Source organism: Camelina sativa, chromosome 7, assembly GCF_000633955.1.
Source record: "Camelina sativa cultivar DH55 chromosome 7, Cs, whole genome shotgun sequence".
Taxonomy (NCBI): domain Eukaryota; kingdom Viridiplantae; phylum Streptophyta; class Magnoliopsida; order Brassicales; family Brassicaceae; genus Camelina; species Camelina sativa.
This window is the reverse complement of record NC_025691.1, coordinates 8,338,403-8,359,507: the sequence shown is the minus strand read 5'-3', so window position 1 is coordinate 8,359,507 and position 21,105 is coordinate 8,338,403. Positions and strand designations below refer to the sequence as shown.

General features: G+C 35.8%; 1 protein-coding gene across 1 annotated transcript; it reads right to left on the bottom strand.

Moving 5' to 3' along the window:
* Nucleotides 99–998, bottom strand: LOC104700727 (probable thionin-2.4). Its single transcript, XM_010416290.2, has 3 exons — nt 696–998; nt 522–599; nt 99–416 (listed from the first exon to the last, which is right to left on the bottom strand). The coding sequence occupies exons 1-3, from the start codon at nt 922–924 to the stop codon at nt 319–321; spliced, it is 405 nt and encodes a 134-aa protein (XP_010414592.1). The 5' UTR covers nt 925–998; the 3' UTR covers nt 99–318.

The window sequence follows — 21,105 nt, the reverse complement described above, 5'->3', positions numbered from 1 at the left end:
CCTTATAGGATCATTCCTTTCAAAGAATTTTTTTTGATATAACCATGGGATACTAATACCAAAAAAAACAAATCAGATGAAAATGGTCGAGAGTAGAAGACTAATACAAACACATTATTTTTTATTTAAAAGATAGGAAGTAGAAGGCATATACAATCTATAGATCGACAACCTTCTACGCACATAAACAAATGAGCACGAGAGTCTTAACATTTTTGTCACATACACGACAATTATTGAAAACATGAAAACAACACTGTGAAAGATGGACACCCTGCACCTCCAGATGTAAAGATGGAAATAGATGGATGTAGTTGTCTAGGCAGTTTCAACTGCATTCATCGAGTCCTTGGTGCAGACTGTAGAACATGCGTTGGTACATTTTTCAACCGCTCCATTCACGACTTCACTTGCATCTAATTATCGAGACATAATATGAACGGATATTATTTATATTATCTTATCAAATATATAAAAAAATGATACTAATGATATATATGAGTATGAGAAGTTTGTTTTACCAGAGTTCTGAATAGTGGTTAAAGCACCACACACAGAGGATACACATCCAACCTTGCAGTATTCAGTGACAACATCACCTTGAAACAAAATTTAAAACACATCAAGAAAATGTAATATTGATCCGTCATATTACAGATAATGTACGTAATAAATTACAATATTAATCAATTTACCTGTGTTTTCGAGAATGTCATGCGTATATCCAGGAGGACATTTCGTCCCACCAATGTTTTTGCAGCCACTAAGACTTGCACATATTGGCCTGGAACTTCCCGTTAAGCGGCAAGTATTATAAATATTTCTAGCAGTGGTGGATGGACAGCAGCTCTTTGCGTCAACTTGAATTTGTGCCATGAATAGACTCATTAGGAGCACACTTAGAATCAAAGTTTTGCCTTCCATCTTTTGATTGATTAGTTGTTTGATTGCAAAATGTATGTGGAGAGTTATAAGCTTATATTGATGAAATGGTGATGAAACTAGGCTAGCTTAAATACTAGTTGCTCTGCAATTTGCAACCACAAAAGTTGTTTGATACCTTCATATCACATGCTCTACACACACTCTGTACACGCTGCATGGACCACCCTTATCTCAATTGCTACCTTCAATTTTGGGAATACATTCATCTCTTTCTTTTTTTCCTTTTTTGGTTAATAGGGTTTCCTTTTTTGGTTAATAGGGACAAAAAGAAAAACTCTTAAAATTTTGTGTTTCTTAATAATTGAATTTGGCTGCTTACTGTTCTTTTTACTGTTCACTACTCTGTGTTAATTTTGCTGGTCATGTTTAGTTTGTATGTGCTAACCGTTCTTATAATTTAGTTTATAAGATTTGGATGGTGAATGTTCGTGATAAGCTCTTAGAATTAGCTGTCAGTGACATGCCGTCCGACCCGAACCCGTATCCGAAAGGTTAAAATACCTGAATGGGTCTAGTACTTATTAAAATCGGATATCCAAACCGATATCCAAACTAACCCGACATAACCCTTAACCAAAGGCAAAATAGTCACTAGCAGTACTTGAACCCACTACCTTAAGTATTTAAAGGGTGCATTATAACCATTTTGCCACTTTAATATTTGTTGTTATTATTAAAACTTCAAGTATTTATATATTACTAGATGCAGTTGTCCCCACAATCTATAACGTTATTTGAAATTTTAGATATAAAAGGTTATAATTATTTTATACAAACTTAACTACATTATTTATTTTACATTCTAAATACTAAAGTATTATTTCTAGATATTAAAAAATACAAAGAAGAGAAAGAAGAAAAATAGAACATTTTCAATAATAAAGGTGTTTTCCCTAAATTTTCTTCAATTGGAGAGATTTGAATTCTGATTTGTTTGGAATTTAGTTTGAATTCGAGAATTTTGTTAAGCTTAAGATGTAAATAATTAGAACCGAACCTAAATCTGAAATATATTTTGGGTATTAGGTAAAACCCGAACCCGATCCGAACCTGATGGGTGTCTATCCGAAATCCGATCCGAATACTAGAAATACCCGAATGGGTCTAGGACCCCTTTACCGAAATATCCAAAAATCCGAAATACCCGACCCGAACCCGAACGGGTACCCGAACATCCAGGCCTATGTCGTCCAATGTTTATGAGGCGGTGAATCGTCTTTCTCATATCTTTGTCAAAGAAGATTTAGTTTGTACTTGGATGGCATAAACTCTTGGGTAAGGTGAGTGATGGGTTAAACGCATTTATAAATTCTCTAATTGCTAGTCCATGCTCTTATTGTACCGGGATTGTTCAACCTGGAATGTTGATGCCGCTCTAAGCATCTTTTATTTCATGCTCACTTATAAATGTAAAACCAGAAATTAAATCGAAAAAATTAGTGGAAGAATCGAGAAGCGTATTGGTAGATTGAAGAGGAGCAGATAAGAGTGTAGTTTGTTATCACGTGTTCTGTATTTCTTTTATATTTTAACCAACTCTTTGTAGTTATTTGTAGATATACAAATTAAAGACAGAAATCCAAATCGTTTGCTAGGTGTTTCGATTTCAATATTGTGTAGGGATCGACCAAATGAATGCTTGTTGCCTGATTTGTGTATTGTATTTTCTATGAAGGAAAAAAAAAGAATTTTTGTTTTATAATTAAATTCAACCAAAAATATGAAATGTGAAATAGTGAAAGAAATGGAGAAACGAGTATATAGCTTAGGGAGAGATGAGTTCGACGCTTAGAGTTAGAAGTTGACTTGGAGATGGTGGTTGAGTTGGTTGATTTTCTCAAGACATAGATTATTAGTGAATCTTATCTGTTGTCCTTTCTACTATGTTTGTGATATAGCTTCTTATCAAAAAAATGAATTGTTTGAATTTTTTTATGTGTATAGGGAAGCTAATCATCTAGTAGATAAGTTGGCAAACTATGTGTTTTCCTTACCGATATGTTTTCATATGTTTCATTATAGACTGGAATCAATGAACCCGATTAGTTTAAAGGATCTTACAAGGCATGCGCGCCTGCAAAATGGTCGAGTGTAAGTTCATTATTTTGCTTAATAAATTGTGGGAGGCTATGTTTTCCCTCTTCTACCGAGAAAAGAAAAAAAAAAATCTATATTACTTGTCATTCAAAATTTTGTAGTTAGAGTATAGAATTGAGCATTAAACAAAATATTTGTGTGAAAGAACAAAGGTTTGACAGTATGAAAATTTAAATATACACAACTATTTATAGAAGACACAACTATTTGAAAGAAAAGTTGTGATAAAAAATAATATAAATATGTTATAACAAGAGGTTTAGGGAATTATTCTTTTGTATTATTCATCTGTTGTATAGGATACAACATATATATATGATACAATATTAGGGTTTAGGGTTTATACTAATGGGTCGATAATTGGCATCCATACAACAATATAATCATTCATAACACTTCCCCTTGGATGACCACTATAAAAATTTAGTCCCAAATGCGCATATGAGATGCTGCCTCGTTAAAAACCTTACCAGGAAAACCCAGTGGGAAAAACCATGGTTAAGGGAAAAAGAGTGCAGCGCCCTTTTACTCCCCCTCATGAGTAAATCACTTGAAATTTTCAAAATGACGCAATTCAATATGATGAACTAACTCCTTGAAAGTAGTGGCTTGAAGCGTCTTGGTAAATATATGCTCCAAATCTTCACTTGAACTATAATACACGTGCATCGCCATTCTTCAATTGGTAATGGACCTCGCAAATGACTCATCTTTGTCATTATCTTTGTCTCTTACAATCTCATCAATGTATGTCAAAGATTTTGAAGATGATAGTCTTTCACCATTGGAATCATAATCTTCCTCTTTAGGTGTTTATCTTTCGCGTGTTCTTTGTTGTCTCGTTAAAAACCTTTCATGCAAAAATCCAATGGGATAAAAACCATGATAAGGAAAAAAGAGTACAACCACGCTTATGATCATATTTCTCCCCCTGAAAGCATCATCTTCAGGTTATGTATTATGATCATATATATCAACTTTCATGAACTGTTATAAACAGCGCTTTCAGGTACAAACTCATATGATCATCATATATTCTACTGGGTTATTGAACTTCAAGTCATTTGAACCCCTTTAATATAGAAGATCTATTTGAACTTAAGCCCAAATATTCTATTAGATAAAATCTTCCAAACAATCATCTTATACATAAGATTTATTTGTATGCTCCTTGTAAAACTTTCTCTTTTAACTCTTTTTATGGTACTTCAAGACCATTTTACATTTAAGATACTTTTATCAACATACTTTACACTTGTTCTTGTATTCTTTTAACAAGAACCACTTGTAAGTGTAGAAGAGAGAGGAGACACATACAATTTTTCTTTGAACAAGAACAAGGTTCAGCAAATGCCTACATCCTCAAACTTTGTTGAAAACATTTCTTGAACATAATTACAACTATTGTTCAATCTCGGATTTACACAACTCTAAGATCTTCTCTTAGCTTGTTCCCGATTTATTTTCAACCCACTATGAGATCACTAAGATCAATAACAATGATCTACACCCATGATTCTCTCATAGAGATAAACTTTCATCATTTTCTCCTCAAAGGTGTCAAAAGTCTAGAAAACTTTTCTCAATTTTACAATGTTCTCGAGAACTATAAAATATTGCTTCTAGCAATATGATCGCTTTAAGAGAAACTTCTGATAGTTTGAAAACCTTCTCACTAGACGGAATCAAGTCTTACTCTTATTTTCAAAACTCATAAGGGATTTACATAGTTGCTTCCACCATATGAGAATGCATTTCTCATAATAAATATCAAGTATTTATGAGAATCATTGTACTACTACATGTACTTTATTTCTCATAAAGATCCACTTATGTCCCATTCATTTTACACTTTCAAGTGTTAGGACTACAAGTCCAAATATTATCTCTTTAAGAGATTTGAACTATTTCATAGTTACTTCTTTCAATGATTAACCAATCATTATTTGTGTACACTTTTCAATAAAATTTTCTATTAACCGCAAGTTTATGATCCTCAATTTTTATCCATAACATCATCAACTATAACACTGCATGCAAACATATTACGACGTCGATTTGCTTATTGGTTCCTTTTCATTCTAGACATGACTCAACATGTTGAGATTTCCTTCTATTATGATTCCCAGGGACCTGAATCTCTTTCTTACTCATTTCTACATCTCTTCTAGAGATTTTTCATAACTCTTTGTTTCCTCGGTGCCATATTAATTTATGCTCCTTTTTCTTTACCGAGGATGATTATATTTGGAACCATAAGTCTATCACACTTCATGCGATCTTTAGACTTACTAGCAGTTGATCTTACCCTTTAGGACATTTGGAGCACAACTGGTATATGTGAATTTTCACTCAAGGTCAGAAAATGGCTCTTGCATGCTTTTAGCATCTCTGCAAACTTTGCCAATAGATTATCTTTTTAATTTCTAGTGCACATTTCTTAGTACGAGGATTAAGATAATTTCTTACAATATATTTCTTTACCAGCTGTTTATTTTCTCCCCCTCATGTTGGAAAGACTGACTCACTAAAACAGTCTCTGCATCTCGAGACTCAAATTCTCGAGATATTCAATCTTTAAAAGAGATTCATATCCAACATATTTCCAACATTCTTTAGAATTCCATCTTATATAACTGTGGTGGAGCAACTCAACATGTATAATACATTTTGATGGAATATATCTGGTTTCTGATCCAAACCAATTACGGTGGGGAGTACTCATGATAATTCGTTGGCCCGATCCGAACTTATTGACATATAGAGTCATTTATGCCAATTATATAGCTTGGTTTCACCACCATTGTCAATTAACCAAATACTCTCACAAACTCGAGATTGCATGTTCATAACAAACATATATAGTGGATGATCAGTCCACAATATCTCTTTGTATACGTACCAGAAAAATTGACACTATCCAAATTCATGGGGTCGGTGAAAGCCATATAATCGGCTTGCTTTGTAAAGCAGCACACATAAGAAATCACTAGGAAAACTCTTTAGGTTTTCTAATGAATCTTTTCAGAAATTTCTGATTATTCTTTCGCATCACTACAGAACCGGAATGGCTTAACCGGTCATGCCAAACAGTGAGATTTTCACAAAGCATTTTAGCTTCTAGATAATGCATGTAATCTCTCAATACTTTTATTGTCTTGGGTAATAATACTTATGATTTCAAAGTATTTTTCCTCGCTTATTGTCTCAACATGATTACTTTCCAAATCATCAAGATTTGTTTTATCATATGAGTGATTAAACTCATTTTGGGAGTGAACATAATCTTATATCTGTTACATCACCTCTACATGTGGGATTCATTAATTCTCCCCCTTGAGATGATGACACTTCATGTCTATCAATCTTGATTTGAATCCCACTCTGTAATCAATAACATTCTCAAATTTGGGCCATGTATTATATATCTTAGACCCTTTTGACTTTGAGACTAATAGGGAGACTATAACACATTAATATCAAATGTGTTCCCAAAGACAATAGTATATATACTCTTCAAGAGTTTTCAATACTTTTTCTACTACTTCTTAATATTATAGTAGAATAGTGGAAATTGTCTCACAATAGTTTATTTCATCTTCATATATATATAATATATGAGATAAGTACCTTTTGTACTTATTACATTTTTAGTGGAGAAACTAGTCGACATTGAACGCGACATTATATATCATATCCACATCTTGGCCACTTTTATAGTAACTTTCTCATCGTTAATGTGGCATTTGTCTTTTCTTTTATTGCATAAAGTCATATTCACTTGAAAGAATAGACCAAACCAATAGGATGTAATTCACATCAACATATCACCAAAAATAAGATTATAACAATATTTTGTGACTAATAAAGTATATATTATCTAATATCTTTCCATGAATGATATTATTTTCTATTATATAATCTTAGTAATAACTGAATAAAGTCGGTTGGTATACATTCTCTTATAAACTTTTAGTCATTTAAGTTTTTTAGATTGTTCCAAAGAACTAATGAATTTTTATAGTCATATACTTGGACTTAGACCTCCTCGTATAAATGATGCCAAGATAATATAATCAATAATCACTATTTAATAATTTGTTACTAAATTTTCAATTTATTCACCAAACAAGGTTGGAAAACATGATTTAAAATATTTTATCACAATAAAATATCTATTTTGATTATATTTAAATTTGTGATTAAACAAATAAAGTAATTCACAATCATATAAATGAGTGTTAAATATAAATTAACACTCATATCTTTATATACTTTATATGTTAATATTTGGGGTATATTTCACACTAGATTAAATTTTGTAGGCCTTTTAATATTTGCTTTTTTTTTTTCTAAACAGTAAAATAAAATTATGGGTCTTAGGGCTAAGCCAAGCACCTCAGCCCCATCCCTCTAAGTCGTGGTAACTATAACTATAGCTATAAGCTTGAGGGATATTTTAAACATAAAAAAATACTTATCTCAATGGGAAGAGTGATTGGAAATCGGAGACACCTTGCCACCTTGGCTATCGATTTTAGCGGAAGTATATCGATCATACTCGATCAATAGAGCCGTTTGCCTCTAACAATTGTTTGCTTAATCCTCTATGTTCCTTTACTTCAAAACAGTAAGAAACATATAGTCAAATCACAATTCTTGGTACAAATATATTTAAAATATATATTACATATTTGTATAAATTGTACACACATCAGTGTAACCACGTTAATATACGAAACCGATGTCTAATCAAAGTAATACAAAGCAATCAAAATAATAAATTAAGGAGTAGCATAAATTACCATGTATGATGTCAACGAATCATCATCAACAAATCGATCATAGTAAATATAAATATCGATTCTAAATCAATCTAGCAATAAATTATGCAACCACGTATGGATCAAATTATTACTCATACTTAGAACATAAGATTATTACTCATACTCGTATGTTTCTTGTTATTGTTATTAAGTCCGAGTAGTGTAATAAAGTTTCTAGGAATAGGATAGATGATTTTGTGTTCTTGATCGGTTAGGATGCCTTAGATTGATTGTAAATGTTTGATAGATTTCCTTCTAGGTTGGTATTCTTAATGTTGTCAACAAAACGGGAGGTTGATATTAGATCTAGGGTGTTTTACCACCGAGAGGTGTAGATGAGATGCTTGAATCAGCCAATGCTAGAGGTTCACTCGCTCTAAGTAAGAGATTAGATGAGATAGGGTTTACTGACAATAATGAATCGATCTTAATGCATGCTTGGTCATGTTTCTTCAACGAGAGTTGGGTAGGGAAGTGATCAAGGTTGAAATTTGCTAGTGCGAGAGTGTGGTGACAAAGTTTTAGAGATTCATTGTCTAGGAAATAATTGCTTGAGGCATGTAAGGCATTTGTACTGGTCAAGAATACTTAGGATTCAATTACCCCATCCTTAGAAGATTTCGTATTTTAATTGTTTGCATTTTCTTTCATTACTCGACCACTTACCCAATCAGGTACACGATAACCTGTATCGAGTAATACCTCGAGCTGTTCATATCCTAATTGCTTACTCGATCACCCCACACGATCATGTACTCGATTGCTTGCATCGAGTGCTTAGGTCGTGTGGTTTCTTTGTTTATATTCTTGTCTTTCATTTATTCTAGGACCGTTAGATCAAAACCCTATCTGCTTGGCTTGACTTGTAACGTTCTGATCATATCCTTCCTGCTAGCAATAGACAACCATTTGGATTGATAACCCTTTGTACTACAACTGCATAGGGAATTGATATCCTGGGTGAAAACTTGTCTATCACCTTTCCACCGATATTTCTATCAACCACCATCCTTGCCCCCTTAGTTGGCCCAATGGTTCACGTCCGTCCTTTGGCCATTGGTTGTTCCACGTCTTAGTGACTTCCTCAACAAGTTACTCGGTCGTTTGCCAAAGTTTTTCTTTCTCCAACTTTCTGAGTTCTCTCTGATTCCTTTTAGCACGTTTTTATGGTCTTGTCTGTATCCCTTGGTACAGGTCACTACACCGAGGGACTATGAATGGGAAATAAGTGGTACGAGAGGGACATACCAGGGGGACGAGCCAGGTACATCACGCGAGCAGGAACCGGGAAGGAACACCCACATTTCCACGTGTCCCACTCAGAGAAGGCCAGGATAAAATAATATAAAAGAAAGGCCAAAGGTCCCTCGGCGTTTGCATGTGGCACACGCACGCGAGTGGGCGTTACCCGCGCGTGATTAGTCCGCCAACCAACACATGTCGCTGCATGCTCCACTCATTTGCCAAGTGGTTGAGCTGACACAACAAGTGTCTCATGCAACCAACGAGCCATGCGCCTATAAATACCACTCTTGGGGGCTTCATTTGTGATGTTAAGAACAAAAAGGAAACCTCTCAAAACTCTCTCTAAATTTTCGATCAAGCCTTGGTGAAATCAAGAGCTGTGATTATAAAAGATCAATGGCGAGGAGAGGAGGCTAAAGGGGAAGGAATTGCTGTCAGATCTGCGGTGTGGTGAAGCGAGATCAATCAATCTTCTGCTTAAATCACTGTGAGTTGTGGTTGATTGTGGATGGTGCATGAGCTTAAAAGCTCCTGCATCAGTCCTGGTTTGTTTTGCTTGTTGCATGTTATTCTTGATAGAATGCATGTGGACTAGCCAGTTTAGAGTAGACTTGCATGCATAATCTGGTTAGATTGCATGGAGTCTTAAGGAGAATTGAAATGGGGTGGGATGCTTAAAGAGTTGGTTGCATGCATAAATTGTGGAGTTAAATCCATGTTTTCTTGATGGATTTTAAGATGTAATATGAGTTTTGCATAAATTTGGATGTGTGGGTTGCATGCATGATAAATCAGCTTGATGAACATGCATAATTTGAGAAGTTTAAGCCAGGTTTACTTGATGAAAGATCAGTTTACTTGATGGGTTTATTGCAAGAGTGTTCTTGCATATTTCCGGTTAAAGAAAGGATTGCATGCATGATGAAATTGATGGAAAAAAAGAAGATTAAAGTTTACATGATGAGAGAGTTAATTGATGAATTTAAATCGCAATATTCTTGCATAAAAATCGGATGTGAAAGCTTACATGCGTGAATGAATTTGATGGAAAACATCTAAGTTTACATAGATGGTTGAGTGGCATTATTTTTGTGCATAAAAAGGGCATGCATGTATGTGTAAAAATCTTAAGTTGCTTGATTTCTATTGTTGCCTCTTAAAGATTGTTGTGGAAATTTCTTGCTTGATTTTTCTTGCAAATTATTTTTTGATTATCTTGCTTGAAGTCATTGGGAGAGTAGAAGTACTTAATTCTTTGTGTTGTTTAACTTAGAATTATGGTACTTGTTCTAGCTAGTTCGCGAATATATGTTCCGGTTCATAGCTAGTTCACGAATATATGTTTCGGTACACTCGATCATTTTGCAGAGTCACGCATACCCTTTAATTATTTCCTTTAAAATAATTAACTTCATCGATTCCAATCTAAAATGAAACATATGAAGAAACCTATCAGTAACAAAAATACATAGTTTGCGAACCAGAGCCATCGCACATAATTATGAGGCCACAAGCCCAAAAACATTTTTAAACCTGTTAAAAAAAAATTAATGAAAACACAAAATAATTAATGATTTTTGAGAGTGGAACTCATGACTTCTCAGCCTGTCTTCCACTACTTAAACCACTAGGCTAATTGAATTTTCTATGAAATAAGGCCGAATGTAGACTATATAATTTATGTCTTGGGCCGGCTTTGTTGTGAACCTATTTTCTAGATGATTTCTCTATACACAGCCCCTTGATAAAAAATCATATTACAAACGTATTAGGAAAGACAACAAATGACATAGACTAATCTATGTTTTGAGAAAACCAACTAGCATCTCCGAGTCAAGTTCTAACTCCAAGCATCGAACTCATCTTTCCCTAAGCTATATATTCGTCTCTCGAACTCTCTTCACTATTTCATATATATTTTCTTTTTTTGGTTGAATTTATTTATAAAACAAAAATTCTTTTTTTTTTTCCTTCATAGAAAATACAATACACAAATCAGGCAACAAGCATTCATTTGGTCCCTACATAATATTGAAATCCAAACACCTAGCAAACGATTTGGTTTTTGTCTTTAATTTGTATATCTACGTAACTACAAATAGTTCGTTAAAATTTTTTTGGCTTTAATTTGTATATCTACATATCAACTACAAAGAGTTGGTCCCTACATAATCTATATTATTAAGAATTTTTGATAAAAAGACATAAGATTAGAAATTATTACATCTATACTATTAGAAAGGAAGCATTTTTAATAAAAAGACATAAGATTAGAAATTATTACAATGAAATGCCACTCAAATTAGAATAAGGATATGTAATTCTTGATGCCAAACAAACTGATATTAATTGGAGCCAAACAGATTGATAGTCCTTAGTTGTAATAGCCGAACAAAAATAAGTAAATGATATTAACACATAAAAATCGGGTGCAATTATATTAGATTAGGAAAAACAGAATAAAATCAGCATCCCTATAAATTGCAAACTACCATACCTAATATCTAAATAATTAATTTCAAATCATTAGTCTTCAAATCTTGAATACCCAGATCTATTTGAATGAGGAAATAATACAAATGGGTTCAACATCTTTTTTAGCCGTAAATAATGTAGTTATATAAAAAACACAGCATAAGGAAATTATAATAAATTCAAAATCTCATATATTTAATATCTACTATAACTACAAGATCAAAATACTAAACATATTCTTCATATCATCGATAATTCAACTTGCAACATTTAAGAGATGCGAAATTCATGTATTGTTCCCAAATCAGTATAATTTGCAACCTAATAACAAGGTAATATTACCAAATTCTTAGAAAATCTGTGTTTTTCAAACAAACTTTCATATTTATATTAACTAGGTAGTAACCCGTGCTGTAGCACGGGACAAATTATTTTCATAAAATTTTAAATTTGTAAAACGACTAAGAATTATATTAACCCGATGCTATAGTACATATGCATTATTTTTATATAAATTTTTTTAAAATTAAACCTAGACGTGTTTCCTTTAGAATGGAAAACACGTCACAGTCCTATCCCATCCCCTCAAGTTCTAACCCATCTCCTCTCGTCTTATCTCATCCCGTCTCATCTTATATCCTCTCATCTACTATGGTCTCATCCCGTCTCGTCCCAAATCCATCTGAATTTTTTAATCTTATGTTCGTTTCTTTTTAAATAATTACTGGTTAGACAATCTTTACTAAAAGAGATTGAGTAAGAATTTAGACGGGATACCAGAGTTCTACGTTGAATATTTTTTTATTTAGTTAGTTGAAATTATCCTAAAAATAATAAATTTTAAAATTATATAATTGTTTTCAAAAACACCAAAATTCTCAAAGTGTTCGTTCCAAAGTGGTTAAATACATGTCGCATAGTCAATTCTTATCCAAATTAGTAAAAGCTTGATACTTAAATTTATCTACCTATACTTTTTGATTTTGTATTTTAATCAAAAATTTATGTCCCTTTTTTTAAAAAAAACTATTCAATATATTGTTTTTCATTATTCGAATTTACCCGTTTCAGTTTACATATACCGGAATTTTTTCAAAATTTAATTATTATTTTTTAAAGTATATGTATTTGATTAGTAAATTAAATTACTTCAAAAAAACCTTGGTAAAACATATATTCAGTTAAATAATAAACCCTTTTCGGTTGGATTTAATTGTATAATGGTAGTATTTTTCCAAAAAAATAAGTTGGCAACTCTTTTACGGTGTTTTGTCAACATTTTTGTGTATATGGAGAATACCACAACCCGTACCGAAAATAAACATGATCATTATCTTCATCAGCTGGAAAATATATAATTTTTTGCAATCCATCCATAATAATCAATGACAGCCCGTGTTTGTTGAAAATGTTAAAGTAAATTTGTTACAGGGTGATAAATCTCGTCCAGTCCCATTTCATCCCGTCCCATCACGATCCATCCCATTAGAAATTTTATGTCCCATAACCATTTTATTTTAAATAATTATCAATATAATAATGTTATTAATGAATTTAGATGAAATACATGTATTCTCCATTTGTATGTTAAATTTATATAACTAGTAGAAATTATAATTCTCAAAAACTCTCAAAATATTTTCAAAAATATCCAAAATTCCCAAAATACCCGTCTAAAGGTAGTAACCCGTGCCATAGCAAGAGACAAAATATTTCATACAAATTTTAAATTTGTAAAATGAATAAGAATTATATTAAACTAGGTGCTAAGCATAGTTGCGTTATTTTCATGTAAATTTTAAAAATTTAAACCAAGACGTATTTACTTTGGAAAGAAAAATACGTCCAGTCCTGTCCCACCCCCTTTCGTACTGTCTCATCTCTTATCCATCATAATTTTTTATCTTATGTTTGTTCTATTTTAAATAATTACTCATTAAACAATATTTACTAAAAGAGATTGTCTTAGAAATTTATACGGGATACCAGTTTTCTCCGTTGAATATTTTTTTAGTTAGTTAAAATTATCCAAAAACTATAATTTTTAAAAATTAAATAATTATTTTTCAAAAATACTAAAATTTTCAAAGTGCAATTTTTATTAATTATATAATTATTTTTCAATAGTACCAAAATATTCAAAGTGCCCGTTCCAAAGTCGTTAATTACATGTCGCATAATCAATTCTTATCCAAATTAGTGAAAGCTTGACACTTGAATTTATCTACCTATATTTTTTTTGATTTCATACTTTTATCTACAATTTATATGCCTTTTTTTTAAAAAAAATTCAATGTATTGTTTTTCATTATTTGAATTTACCCGTTTCAGTTTAGGTATATTATTTGTCGTCTTAATACCATAAATAAACTTGAATTTTCTGAAAATTTTATTGTTTTTGTTTTTAAAAATATATATACTTAATTAGTAAATTAAATACTTCAAAAAACACTGGTAAAACATATATTCAATCAAATAATAAACTCTTTTAGGTCGTAAAATTTTAATTATATAATAGTAGTATTTTTTCCATAAAAATTGGTTGGCCACTCTTTTATGGTGTTTTGTCAATATTTTAGTGTATTAGTAGAATACTGCAACCCGTACCAAAAATAAACATGATCATCATCTTCATTAGCTGGAAAATATACAAATGTTTTTGTAATCTATCAATAATAATCGAACACAGTCCTTGTTTGTTGAAAATGTTAAAGTAATTTTGTTATGGGGTGTTAAATCTCGTCCAGCATCCTATCTCGTGGTTATAAATTTTATGTCCCATAACCATTCTTTTTTAAATAATTACTAATAGAATAATGTTATTAATAAATTTTGGCTAAAAATATTTAGACGAAATACATGTAGTCTCCATTTGAATGTTACATTTATACAGTTAGTAGAAACTATAAGTCTCAAAAACTCTCAAAATATTTTTAAAAATACCGAAAATTCTAAAATACCCGTCTCAAGATTTTTTCTATTATACAATACTTCTCATTTATGTCTCATATCCAGTATTTCTCATCGTAATACCATAAATAGATTGGACTTTTAATCAAAATTTAATTTACATTTTCTGATATGAAATTATGTGCATAAACATTAATATAATTCTGATTACATTGAGAGTATATTTAAAATATCTTATGATTAGAGATTTTCAGTCCATCTTTTGATTTGATTTTGGTAGAAATTTATGTTTTAATTTTGAATGTATAGGTACAGTATAAGTAAAGAATATGTCGTAGAATAAAACTTAAGTATTGGAACTGTTGTGATTTTTTTTTGATTATTTGCCTCATTTTAAATATTTAGACCATGTAATGAATCATTTATGTATTTTCCAAATTAATTTCTATGTGATTTTGGTAACTATTCCTAAGGGATTTATTAAATGATAGCCGCTGAAGATGCGCAACATTTATGATGGAATTAGTTTTGTTCCTTCTTTTTTTATGCAGATATTTTCGATTTTGATAACTAATTTTAAGGAATAGTTTTTTTAATATAGCCGCTAATAGTGGTAACATTTATTATTGACTAAAATACATTTAATTTTTATTTTAAGTATTTGCTAAATTTATGGAGAAATCTTTGAATATAATAAATTATAATTATTAAAGTTAATAATTTGAATTTGCTAAAAATCAGCTTTCTATATTTTAAGGATATGAATCCATCGCAGCAGCAACGTGTACATCTTTCATGACATCTTGTGTCAATATAAACTACATTAACTTATTACACATCAATGGGATCCAGTGTAACGCAAGTTATCTTCTTGCGGAGTTGTGGTCTTACCTATGTAATAGGCAGACAAATGATGATAGAAGTTGACGCTCTGTCATTAACACTTATGCTTTTTTTACAGCATTAGTGATGAACATGTCCTTGACAGCAACAATATCAACACTAAAGAACAACTATAGGGATTAGGTAATATTAATGACTGATTTAGATCACGATATTAAAAAAATACGATCAAATAAGAAAAAACTTCAGCTTAAATATCAACGACGTCTCATGTTTCATAATTATTGGCGCTTCTGTGAGATAAGTGTCTGCATCACTGATCATTGGCGTTTAAAGTAAAGTGTCTTCCTTCTTCCACAATCTTGAGAACGTTCTCTCACAACTGAACTGCCAAACAAAAAAAATAACAAATATATATTAGTGATGCAGATTAAAATAAACAACGTTTGACAACAACAAAAATTATTCAATAACAAACCAAGAATATTAAAAAAAAACTATATAGTAAATAAATTAAAAGAAAATAAATTTGTCAGAAGAATATAGATTAAGATGAAAACACACTTGGTGCTCTACTAAAATGAAATGATCTTATATAGGGATAAGAATGTGTCTATCTAATGATCTTAGAAAAGAATATTCTTGAAACGACCTGACCCGTTTTTTTTTTTTAAATAAATCTGTCCCGTAAATGCTTCTTTCCCCCACCTGAGTTCAGCATAACGGTGTACGACACGGCTTCCCATACAAAGACTCATAAGGAGCCATCTTAATACTCGTCTGATAATTGTTGTTGTAAGCAAACTCTACCAAGCTCAAGTGATCTACCCAGTGGCCTCCCCAATCCAACACACACATCCTCAGCAAATCCTCCAGCGTCTGGATCGTCCTCTCTAACTGTCCATATGTCTGGGGATGATAAGTTGTACTCATATGCACCTTAGCGCCCATCTCTTCCTGAAACGCTCTCCAGAACACCGAAGTGAAATTGGAATCTCTGTCAGACACAATGCTCAGTGGCACTCCATGCAACCTGACTATCTCCTTCACATACTTCTTAGCCAAGACCGCTGCTCCATAAGTCTTCATAATGGCCAGAAAATGTGCCGACTTAGTCAACCAGTCCACAATGACCCAAATAGCATCAAACGTCTTGGACACTGGCAAACCTACCACGAAGTCCATAGTAATCATATCCCACTTCCACTCTGGAATGGGAACACTCTTCAGTAACCCTCTCGGAACCTGATGATCAGCCTTTACTAGCTGACACACATCGCACCTCGCGACCCAACTAGCTACATCTTTCTTCATCCCGACCCAATGATAGTACCTCTTGAGATCACGGTACATCTTAGTCGCTCCTGGATGAATAGAAAACCTGCTCGCATGAGCCTCTCTCAGGATCTCCTGTCTCAACTCCTCATCCTTGGGCACACAAATCCGACCGTGCATCAGGATAGTACCATTATCTGAGACATGATACTCTGAGTAAACATCCTTTGAAGCATTCACCAGCCCCAAATTCTTCTCCTGTGCCAACCGCACCCTGCTCAGAAGATCTGCTATGTCAACTGCTTCCAAATCCAACGGTTCCTGAGACACAACACACAAAATCAAAGCACCGATCTCTCCTACCAGAGACTCCATCTCCTGCTCCTGAGCCGAAGCTACCCTCTTCCGACTCAGAGCATCTGCAACTGAGTTAGCCTTACCAGGGTGATAAGCTATCTCCAAATCATAATCTGCCACAAGCTCCGTCCACCGCCTCTGCCTCAAATTCAGCTCGGGCTGAGTGAATATATACTTCAGGCTCTTATGATCTGTAAACACCTGCACCTTTGCACCATAAAGATAAGATCTCCAAATCTTCAGGGCAAAAACTACAGCAGCCATCTCCAAATCATGAGTAGGATAGTTGCCCTCATGCTTCCGCAACTACCGCGAAGCATAGGCAATCACCTTCCCATGCTGCATCAACACACATCCCAAACCAACTCTGGATGCATCAGTATAAACCACATAGGGTTCTCCCCTGCTCAGGCAAAGCCAACACCAGCGTAGTAGTCAACATCTCCTTAAGGCTTGCAAAGCCCTCCTCACACTCCTGTGACCACACAAAAGGAACGTCCTTCCCTGTCAACTTAGTCAACGGACGTGCTCTGCTCGCAAATCCCTGCACAAACCTCCTGTAGTAACCTGCCAACCCAAGAAAACTCCTGATCTCTGTGGCATTATGCGGTCTAGGCCCATCTCTGATAGCGTGGAACTTCTCTGGATCTACAGCAACCCCATCTGCAGACACAATATGACCCAGAAAACCCATCTCACGCTACCAAAAACTGCACTTGCTTAACTTAGCAAACAACTTCTGCTCCCGCAGCTTCTCCAGAACTGCCCTCAAATGCACTGCATGATCCTCCGGACTCTTGGAATAAACCAGGATATCATCAATGAAAATGATGATAGACACGTCCAGAAACTCCTGAAACACGCTGTTCATCAATCTCATAAACGCTGCTGGTGTGTTAGTCACATCTGCCTCATCTATCGGTATTTGATGATAACCCGACGCCATATCCACCTTGGAGAACCAAGTAGCACCCCTCAACTGATCCAACAACTCATCGATCTTCGGAAGAGGGTACTTGTTCTTCACAGAGACCCGGTTCAAACCCCTGTAATCAATGCACAACCGGAAACTCCCATCTTTCTTCTTGACAAACAACATCGGTGCTCCCCACGGTGATACACTAGGACGGATGAATCCCTTACTCAACAAATCATCTAGCTGCTTCTTCAGCTCTGCCATCTCTGCTGGACTAACTGCCACTGACTGTGCCCAGATATCCTCCTCGATCTCTGCCGCAGTCTCAACCAGCTCTGCACGCATAGCGTAACTCCGTCCTCTACAATGGACCCTCAAGTCATCACGAAGAGCCCTCATAAACCTCCTCATCTTGGCCTCCTCNACTTCTGCTCCCGCAGCTTCTCCAGAACTGCCCTCAAATGCACTGCATGATCCTCCGGACTCTTGGAATAAACCAGGATATCATCAATGAAAATGATGATAGACACGTCCAGAAACTCCTGAAACACGCTGTTCATCAATCTCATAAACGCTGCTGGTGTGTTAGTCACATCTGCCTCATCTATCGGTATTTGATGATAACCCGACGCCATATCCACCTTGGAGAACCAAGTAGCACCCCTCAACTGATCCAACAACTCATCGATCTTCGGAAGAGGGTACTTGTTCTTCACAGAGACCCGGTTCAAACCCCTGTAATCAATGCACAACCGGAAACTCCCATCTTTCTTCTTGACAAACAACATCGGTGCTCCCCACGGTGATACACTAGGACGGATGAATCCCTTACTCAACAAATCATCTAGCTGCTTCTTCAGCTCTGCCATCTCTGCTGGACTAACTGCCACTGACTGTGCCCAGATATCCTCCTCGATCTCTGCCGCAGTCTCAACCAGCTCTGCACGCATAGCGTAACTCCGTCCTCTACAATGGACCCTCAAGTCATCACGAAGAGCCCTCATAAACCTCCTCATCTTGGCCTCCTCAGACTCCATAGCCCGACCCCCATAGCATAGAAGCCGACTAAACTCCAAATCCAACTCATGAACTGACCGCANCATCAATGAAAATGATGATAGACACGTCCAGAAACTCCTGAAACACGCTGTTCATCAATCTCATAAACGCTGCTGGTGTGTTAGTCACATCTGCCTCATCTATCGGTATTTGATGATAACCCGACGCCATATCCACCTTGGAGAACCAAGTAGCACCCCTCAACTGATCCAACAACTCATCGATCTTCGGAAGAGGGTACTTGTTCTTCACAGAGACCCGGTTCAAACCCCTGTAATCAATGCACAACCGGAAACTCCCATCTTTCTTCTTGACAAACAACATCGGTGCTCCCCACGGTGATACACTAGGACGGATGAATCCCTTACTCAACAAATCATCTAGCTGCTTCTTCAGCTCTGCCATCTCTGCTGGACTAACTGCCACTGACTGTGCCCAGATATCCTCCTCGATCTCTGCCGCAGTCTCAACCAGCTCTGCACGCATAGCGTAACTCCGTCCTCTACAATGGACCCTCAAGTCATCACGAAGAGCCCTCATAAACCTCCTCATCTTGGCCTCCTCAGACTCCATAGCCCGACCCCCATAGCATAGAAGCCGACTAAACTCCAAATCCAACTCATGAACTGACCGCATCCCCTGAGATAACTGAAGGAACTGCACCTCCATCCGGTCCAATGCCTCCCTCGGAAAATACTTGCGGTTGAACTCTCCTATGAAGTCAGCCCAAGTCATCTGNAAGTAGCACCCCTCAACTGATCCAACAACTCATCGATCTTCGGAAGAGGGTACTTGTTCTTCACAGAGACCCGGTTCAAACCCCTGTAATCAATGCACAACCGGAAACTCCCATCTTTCTTCTTGACAAACAACATCGGTGCTCCCCACGGTGATACACTAGGACGGATGAATCCCTTACTCAACAAATCATCTAGCTGCTTCTTCAGCTCTGCCATCTCTGCTGGACTAACTGCCACTGACTGTGCCCAGATATCCTCCTCGATCTCTGCCGCAGTCTCAACCAGCTCTGCACGCATAGCGTAACTCCGTCCTCTACAATGGACCCTCAAGTCATCACGAAGAGCCCTCATAAACCTCCTCATCTTGGCCTCCTCAGACTCCATAGCCCGACCCCCATAGCATAGAAGCCGACTAAACTCCAAATCCAACTCATGAACTGACCGCATCCCCTGAGATAACTGAAGGAACTGCACCTCCATCCGGTCCAATGCCTCCCTCGGAAAATACTTGCGGTTGAACTCTCCTATGAAGTCAGCCCAAGTCATCTGCCGCTGCACTCTCCTAGCAGCCACTGATCTCCACCACACCTGAGCATCACCAATAAAATGGTGGACCCCAATGTCCACCCAAAACTCCTCAAGACATCTTAGAGTATGGAAGTTACAATCCACACTCGTCCTCCACGCATCTGCAGCAGTAGGATCTGTACCACCCGAAAACCGCACAGTATCGATGCCACACATCTCCTTGAGCATAGACTACCACATCCGCAGCCACTAGCTGCCGCTCCTCCGCCACCACTGATGGCACTACCTGAGCCTGAGACGGTGCCAGCACCGGCAACCGCTCTAANACTCAACAAATCATCTAGCTGCTTCTTCAGCTCTGCCATCTCTGCTGGACTAACTGCCACTGACTGTGCCCAGATATCCTCCTCGATCTCTGCCGCAGTCTCAACCAGCTCTGCACGCATAGCGTAACTCCGTCCTCTACAATGGACCCTCAAGTCATCACGAAGAGCCCTCATAAACCTCCTCATCTTGGCCTCCTCAGACTCCATAGCCCGACCCCCATAGCATAGAAGCCGACTAAACTCCAAATCCAACTCATGAACTGACCGCATCCCCTGAGATAACTGAAGGAACTGCACCTCCATCCGGTCCAATGCCTCCCTCGGAAAATACTTGCGGTTGAACTCTCCTATGAAGTCAGCCCAAGTCATCTGCCGCTGCACTCTCCTAGCAGCCACTGATCTCCACCACACCTGAGCATCACCAATAAAATGGTGGACCCCAATGTCCACCCAAAACTCCTCAAGACATCTTAGAGTATGGAAGTTACAATCCACACTCGTCCTCCACGCATCTGCAGCAGTAGGATCTGTACCACCCGAAAACCGCACAGTATCGATGCCAC

Coding starts and splice junctions, on each gene's coding strand:
- LOC104700727 (XM_010416290.2), bottom strand. CDS start 924: ATGGAAGGCAAAACTTTGATTCTAAGTGTGCTCCTAATGAGTCTATTC. Junction 600..695: donor TGACATTCTCGAAAACACAG/GTAAATTGATTA, acceptor TTTTGTTTCAAG/GTGATGTTGTCACTGAATAC. Junction 417..521: donor AACCACTATTCAGAACTCTG/GTAAAACAAACT, acceptor CTCGATAATTAG/ATGCAAGTGAAGTCGTGAAT.